General features: G+C 43.8%; 1 protein-coding gene across 12 annotated transcripts in view; it reads right to left on the bottom strand.

Moving 5' to 3' along the window:
• The window catches only part of RYR3 (ryanodine receptor 3), a 570442-nt gene that overhangs the window by 266234 nt on the left and 296003 nt on the right, over positions 1-8205 (bottom strand). For all 12 annotated transcript variants that reach the window (XM_055088336.1, XM_055088341.1, XM_055088340.1 and 9 more), the window contains 2 exons: positions 6492-6665; positions 2695-2816 (listed from right to left, as the gene is read on the bottom strand). In XM_055088336.1, the coding sequence (XP_054944311.1) occupies positions 2695-2816; positions 6492-6665 (296 nt within the window). The remainder of the gene's footprint in view (positions 1-2694; positions 2817-6491; positions 6666-8205) is intronic.

Below are 8205 nucleotides of genomic sequence, written 5' to 3'. Positions count from 1 at the left end.
TGCTGTGGCCTCTCCCGTTGCGGAGCACAGGCTCCGGACGCGCAGGCTCAGCGGCCATGGCTCACGGGCCCAGCCACTCCGCGGCATGTGGGATCTTCCTGGACCGGGGCACGAACCCGTGTCCCCTGCATCGGCAGGCGGACTCTCAACCACTGCGCCACCAGGGAAGCCCCATTTGTCTTCTTAATGCTGAGTTGTGAGTGTTCTTTATTCTAGATACAAATCCATTATCAGATCTATGATTCGCAAATATTCTCTGCCATATCATGGGTTGTTTTTTCACTTTCTTAATGGTGCCCTTCACAGCAAAACAGCTTTTAATTCTGATAAAGTCCAATCTATCTACGTTTTCTTCTGTAGGTTTTGTTTTCGGTACCATATTGAAGAAACCATTGCCTAATTCAAGGTCATGCTGATTTGAGCCTATGTTTTCTTCTCCAGGTTTTATAGTTTAAGGTCTTACAATTAGGTCTTTAATGCATTTTGAATTAATTTTTGTATATGTGTGAGGTAGGGGCCCCTGACTTAAGAAAGATATAAGGGCAGAGGTTGAGAGAATTGAGGGCCAGATTAATAAAACCATCCACTCCCTATGGTGATGGTTGTGGTCATAGCCCAGACTATATGAAAACTTCATGTGTACATGTAGCTAATTTTTTCTGCCCATACCAAGCCATTCGTTCTTAGGCTCTTTCTTTGAAGAAGGAGAACAGTCTGGATGTAATGCAGAATAAAAAGGAGGAAATATTTTGCTCAAGGTTCACAGAAAACCAGTGGCAGAGCCAAAAGCAGACAAAAGATCATTGACTTGCAAGTCTCAGTCCCATCCTGTAGCAGGAATACCCCTACTGTCTACTTGCCTTCCTTCAATTTAGTATCAGGACCCCTGAATTGTACACAGCCAACCAACCAGAGGTGATACTTCTCAGGCTTCCTTCAGCTAGAGGTGGCCATGTTACTACTGTTAGCCAACAGAAAGCAAGATTAGGTGATCTAATTCTGGGTTATATTTTTTTAAAAAAGAAATGGCTTGCACTCTTCTTCCTCTCTCTTCCCATCTTTTCAGGATGGACCTTAGACATGGTACTAGTAAGCTATTTTTTTAAATTTATTTATTTATTTATTTATGGCTGTGTTGGGTCTTCGTTTCTGTGCGAGGGCTTTCTCTAGTTGCGGCAAGTGGGGGCCACTCTTCATCGCGGTGCGCGGGCCTCTCACTATCGCGGCCTCTCGTTGCGGAGCACAGGCTCCAGACGTGCAGGCTCAGTAATTGTGGCTCACGGGCCCAGTTGCTCCGCGGCACGTGGGATCTTCCCAGACCAGGGCTCGAACCCATGTCCACTGCATTGGCAGGCAGATTCTCAACCACGGAGCCACCAGGGAAGCCCTAGTAAGCTATTTTTAATCACATGGATGAAGCATACATACCAGCACAGTTGGTTCTCAACTGTGGCTGAATATAAGAATTTTCTGGGGAGTGCTAATAAAAAGCTGGTGTTTGGCTCCCACCCCAGAGACTCTGATGCAATTGTTTGGAGATGCCACCTGGGCATCAGGGTGTTAAAAGCTTCCCAGATGAATCTAACATCTGGCCAAGGTTAAGACCTTTACTCCAGGGCAGTGGCTTGTAAACTTTAGCAAGCATCAGCATCAACTGGAGGGCCCATTAAAACTCAGTTTTTCTGAGGTACCACTCTTAGGTGTCTGATTCAGTAGGTCTGTCGGGGGTAAAACCCAAGAATTTGTATTTTTAACAAGTTCCCAGGTGATGCTGCTGGGCTGGTCCAGGGACATACTTTAAGAATCTGTAGGAGACCTCAAAGCAGCAAGACAGAAGAAAACTGAGCCCCAGTAGCGGCATGGTCCGTTTTCCCCAAACCACTTGCCTCCCCTATACTATTACTTGAAAAAGAAATAAAAGTTTATTCTGAACCACAAGGGCAGCTTAGGCTGTATCCTAACTAACACACATCCCTTGGATCACAGTGATTCAACAGGAAGGAAAATAAAGGTATAAAAATTTTTTCTCGTTTCATGCAAATTCACACACGCAGTTGAAACCCTCTAGGCTTTAGAGATTTTCCTATGAGAGAAGGATGGCTTGCAACACTGCACTGTTTACAACAGAAACCATTCCTTATGGTGACTGGTGAACACAATCCACAGAGTTCTGTTTGGGCAGCACTCTTGAGGCTGGAGGAATTATGATCCAAGCCGGCTAAGTTACTTTCCCCCATTTAAGTCCCAGCCATAGGTGGGTAACCCAAGCCTTCCATGCAAATCTCCTTGGAACCAAACCACAGCAACAATTCTGAATGATGCAGAAAGCCTTTCTAAATAGCACAGAGGGTGTGGATCCATGACTCCTCTCTCCTCCCCTCTTCACGCACTAATACAAATGGGACTTAAAGCACTCCAGCTCTCTCCACTTAATTTTCATGAGAAGGCTTTGGGTGTTTGTGACACCAAGCTGAATAACTAATGCGGCTTGGGCATCTGTTGGGCCAGGAGTGAAGCTGGGAGGAGCTTACCTACTGGGAAATAAGTTTCAATCCCAAGCTCTTTCTGGCAAAACTCTTTGCTGGTGCATACTTATTTCCTGAAAATTCATAGTATTAAAAGGGGGTGGTTGGTGGGATTGGATGGCCACAAAATAGAAACTGACGAGCAGAGAAAGGGAAGGAGCTCACCTACCTTACAAACTGGCTGAATAAAGCGGTCGTGTTCCGGATGATCCGGGCAGCCTGGGACTCCTCATGCTGGCATCTCTGCAGTGTTAACCCGTCATCCATGTGGCCTTCCTGATGGAGTATGACCTACCCCAGAGCCAAGGACACCAGTTCCAGGTTACACAGCTGGAGAGTCAACGTTTCTGGCACTATTTCCCTCATCCCTTTTACTCCTTCTCCCCAGCCAAGTTCCCCCACGGGGCCCATTTTGAAAGTGGGACATTAACAAAGTTATTTTCCCCATCCTCCCTATTGCTGACGTATGACTCATTCCTGAGACATGGTGCTTTGATGAAAATGAAACTTTATGTGCCACTGTGATGTGAGTTACAATAAATTCCTTGGGCCTAGATGGCCAATTTGAAAGGATGAAAACATATTTTATGATAGATTTTTCTCTTAAAATAAACACAAAACCTTATCCTTGGAGATGAGAAAAATCACTTTGTTCAGAGCCTTTTCCTCCAGAGAAAAACCAAGGAAGAAGAAAGACAAGTTAAAATAAAACCCTCTAAAACCCTCTACTGGGATCAGGCATGGCTTTCTCTCCTGCATGACAGCTACACTGAGTTAGCTGACTGTAGAACTGGGGAAGCAGCTCGAGATGGTAGTTTGCTTCTCATGGAGGCTAGAGAGGGGGTTTGAAAGCCTGGGCTTGGGTATCAGCTGACCTGAGTTCTAGGCCACAACCCAGCTGTGTGACCTTGGGCAAATCTCTGCTTTGACTTCACCATCTGCAGGTGGACTTAGAGGGTTATTTAGTGGATTAGATGATTTACATGTAAGTCATTTAGCATGTTTCCTAGAATATAAAAGGTACTCGATGCATATTTGTTATAAGGGGAAATATATTACTGATCTCAGATCGGTTGTCTGGAAGCTAGTATACTTACTGCTCACCAGTGACATCATGATAGAATTTTTGGGTGGGGCTGGCATCTTTTGGCATGGAGGTCAGCTGTTTTTTTCTCTAGAAGGGCCAAATATATACTGTTGTTAACTGGGATGGTTTGACTCTGGTTCAAGCCAGGGTCAAATCCTGATTCAAGTTCCTGGCATGGTTTCCTCTGGATGGTGAGTAAGTGAGAGGAGGCCATTTGTAGGTCCTGGGGAAGGGGTATGGGGGGTCAGTCAGTCTCTATGACAATTAAATATGTGGCTCCAAAAATATCCTTAGAATAAGGATTTTTGGTATCTCATTTTTAGCACAAAGAAACAACTTAGTTTCCTTTCCATGTGAAAATCTCTTCCTTATTTTATATTCTTCTGAAAGCATATCCTGATTTAATGAATTCACACAGGAAGTAGAATGCTGGCTTGTACAAGTTTATGTTCATTTTCGAATAAAGACCTTGCATGCCATCTATATACTGTAGCTTAAGCATTAGCAAAGGATGCCCTTACTATTGGATTCACCAACTCTTTCAAAACGTTACTTTGTCCGAACTTCCCAGCAACTGCTTACCAATGTTGCATTTAGATTTGCCAATACATCTCACTAGGTTTACTCTGGCCTCAGTCCCAGCTTTTGGGTCAGTCCCTAAAGACCTTAGGTTTTGCTTGTTCAGATAACACATTCAAACCAGCCAACCAAACAAGAAGATAATGAGAAATGGGGGAAATGCAGCTGTTAGAATGTTGTTATTATGTATCCTATTGATCCCTGCAGCTCAGGTCCTAAGGTCCTTTTTCTCTCGGAGGAATTCCATAACCCAAGAGCAGAGAGCAGAAGCCCAAGATGGAAAGAAGGTACTTCCTTTAAGGTGAAGTATCATTCGTCAGGGTTCTCACTGAGTCTGTTTCCCATTGGTTTTTTCTAAGTTCCCATTTTGTTTCATAAAATGCTTAACACAAATTGGACATTCTTTGTATTTATAGAGGGGAACTTAACTGGCTCCTCGTGAAATGGAGCTGCGCAGCCCCATCAAGGGCTGAGCATTATGGCACCATTTAGAGACAGTTTCTGGAAGCATCTCCCAAATTCACATGCACATTCAGCAATTAAATGGACCTCTGGACTATGGCCAGAAGAAAAAGTCAGGGGTAGGCGCTATTCACCGTAAACTGGGATCTCTCCTAGTTGACAGGGTCCTTCAACTGTGTCCCCACCCACACAGAATTACAGCCAAGATCCACAAATTCTACTTTCTTAAATGTCATTCTTATCTTAGTAGGTATGAAAAATTGTGGAAACTCCAGATGATATTATCGTACTCTTTAGAGGATTTAATTTTCTTCTCATTGGCTGTTAGGGTAGATGATGGGCCTTTGGCATCAATTTTCAATTTGCCCTTATTTCCAGGGTGTAGCCCTTACTCCTGGGTTAGAGCCCTTTTGGGGATTCAGTTGAAAACCTACTGTATTTTCAGGGGCCATTCCAGCTTGAGGGACTTCGATTCCCCACCTCTGTCTCCTAGTACTGTCATACTGTCCACATCTCTGCTCTGCTCTTCTCCAACATAGCTGGCGCTTTCTGTTTGCTATCTTAGCTTCATACTCTAACCACAGTCAGATTAAGATGCTAAGGGAAACTGCAAATAGAATTTCAGGTTCATGTTTCTATAGTTTCCTCCACTGGGGAATGTGGCCCCTCAAGTCCCAGAAAACTCGGCTGACCTTATCACACATATGTCTCTCCAGCCCAGTGAAACTAACAGAAGACCCCACTCCTTGTGCTGCAACTCCCCAAAATGCTGAGGGGAAAGTGGTGATAAAGGAGGAACTCACCTCAGTGCACTTACATTCTATTTGGGATCTTTAGCACCCATGTCCTGGGTGCCTTGCTTGTGGAAGCCTTCAAATGGTTTCTTTCTGTGTTTAATCCAGCCTTTATAATTGTTGGCAGAGGAAGGGCTGGGTTCATACAAGCTAGTCTTTGTGGCCTCTTACTTATTCTATTTTCTATCTCCTCTTTGTAATTTTATTTTCCCTTTCTCGATATTTTCCTGGTATGTTTCACTTTATACAAAATAAGCTATTTATTACCTTATGGTTTCCTCCCAACCTCCTTTCTTACAATAACCAGCATTCTGGGAAACTTTTCATCACCTCCCATTAGGCTGACATATACAAAACATAGTGTACAGTGCTTCCTAGAACCTTATTATGGGACTCCTTGACTACCCAAACCCATGTTTTATTAAGGGTTTTCAAAAAAAAAAAAGTATCATGCCTGGAGCATCTATTTTCTGGTTCCTATCAAAAGAAACCCTATTATGGCAATTGACTTCCTGGAAAAAAGATGTTTTATGTACCCAATCCAGATTTCCCACTGTAGCAGGCTGTGACAGACCACTCAGATCTGCATTCATTCTCTGTGAATACAGTATCATTCCACGGTATCTCATCTTTCTGCACGTTGGTTCCTGTGCGCTTGTTATCATGCAATCTGCGTTTTTCTTTGTAGAGATTCTATTTAGTCTGCATATTATGAAAACTGCATAATAACTCAATTATCCACTTAAATGAAAGGCGCAATGATGTGGACACTCCCAAAACAGCATACCACCAAAAGTCATTTAGTTCAGGTTTTAGAGCACATGGAACATATTCTACCCTCTCCTCACAGATTTGTCATCTAGGCAGCTCTTTTTTTTCTCCACTGAATATGAGGTCAGAGTAACCACATTAGGCTACACAATCTGTCACAGAAATAACTCTTCAGAAGAGTAAGAATAATAAGAAGTAAACATACATCATGTTCACCTGATTCTCACAATCACTTCCCTTGCCTAGTTGCTTCCTGCCTTTCTAACCCCTCACCTTTCTTTTCAGAGGTCCCAGGCGGGATGTCTTGGCATCTTGTGCTTTGTAGGTCACCCAGAGACCACTGGCTATATGTTGGACAAAGCAGACAGAGTCTCCGTACTTGATTTCTGGGACTCCCATGCCCTCTATATCTCGCTTGTGACTGGAATCCAGTTTCTCCTTGATTTCCTATTTCACAGAAAATGAAACAAAGGTAGGCATGTCTGATTAAATAGAAATGCAATGTATAAAGCAAGTCACCTGTGCAGAATTTGTAAGCCAGGGAACCGATTACCAGGATAATCATCATGTGCCTATCCAAGCCAGGACTGCAGAAAGGCTTGCTTCCTTTATCTGCTGCTAAATGTAAAATCAATGGATTTCAAGTTTTGGCTACTTTAGTGATTATTTAATCACTCTTTGGTTCTGGTTTTACATAATTCTCCATTATATTTTCTACTTTCTTCATCCCGACTTAGATACCTTAATAACTAACCCTTTAATGGCCAAATAACTTATTTTCAGCAAATTGTATCTTCCATGATTTTAATGGTTATGTTACATAAATGCCCTGACTCAGAGCTTTAATTATATCTGTTAAAATCATATAAGTATGGAGACAGAACCAAGATGGCGGAGTAGAAGGACGTGCTCTCACTCCCTCTTGCGAGAACACCAGAATCACAACTAGCTGCTGGACGATCATCGACAGGAAGACACTGGAACTCACCAAAAAAAATATCCCACATCCAAAGACAAAGGAGAAGCCACAATGAGACGGTAGGAGGGGTGCAATCACAGTAAAATCAAATCCCATAACTGCTGGGTGGGTGACTCAGACTGGAGAACACTTATACCACAGAAGTCCACCCACTGGAGTGAAGGTTGTGAGACCGACATCAGGATTCCCAACCTGGGAGTCTGGCAACAGGAGGAATTCCTAGAGAATCAGACTTTCAAGCCTAGTGGGATTTGATTGCAGGACTTCGACAGGACAGGGGGAAACAGAGACTCCACTCTTGGAGGGCACACACAAAGTAGTGTGTGCATCGGGACCCAGGGGAAGGAGAAGTAACCACAGGGGAGACTGAACCAGACCTACCTGCTAGCGTTGGAGTGTCTCCTGCAGAGGCGGGGGGTGGCTGTGTCTCACCATGAGGACAAGGACACTGGCAGCAGAAGTTCTGGGAAGTACTCCTTGGCGTGGGCCCTCCAAGAGTCTGCCATTAGCCCCACCAAAGAGCCCAGGTAGGCTCCAGTGTTGGGTTGCCTCAGGCAAACAACCAACAGGGAGGGAACCCAAGCCCCACCCATCATCAGTCAAGCAGATTAAGCTTTTACTGAGCTCTGCCAACCAGAGCAACATTCAGCTCTACCCACCACCAATCCCTCCCATCAGGAAACTTACACAAACCTGTTAGATAGCCTCATCCACCAGAGAGCAGACAGCAGAAGCAGGAAGAACTACAATCCTGCAGCCTGTGGAACAGCAACCACATTCATAGAAAGAGAGACAAGAAGAAAAGGCAGAAGGCTATGTAACAGATGAAGGAACAAGAAAAACCCCAGAAAAACAACTAAATGAAGTGGAGATAGGCAACCTTCCAGAAAAAGAATTCAGAATAATGATAGTGAAGATGATCCAGGACCTCAGAAAAAGAATTGAGGCAAAGATCGAGAAGATGCAAGAAATGTTTAACAAAGACCTAGAAGAATTAAAGAACAAACA

Source organism: Physeter macrocephalus, chromosome 11 (assembly GCF_002837175.3).
Source record: "Physeter macrocephalus isolate SW-GA chromosome 11, ASM283717v5, whole genome shotgun sequence".
NCBI classification, from domain to species: Eukaryota; Metazoa; Chordata; class Mammalia; order Artiodactyla; family Physeteridae; genus Physeter; species Physeter macrocephalus.
The sequence above is the reverse complement of the archived record's forward strand: the minus strand, read 5'-3'. Positions and strand labels throughout refer to the sequence as shown.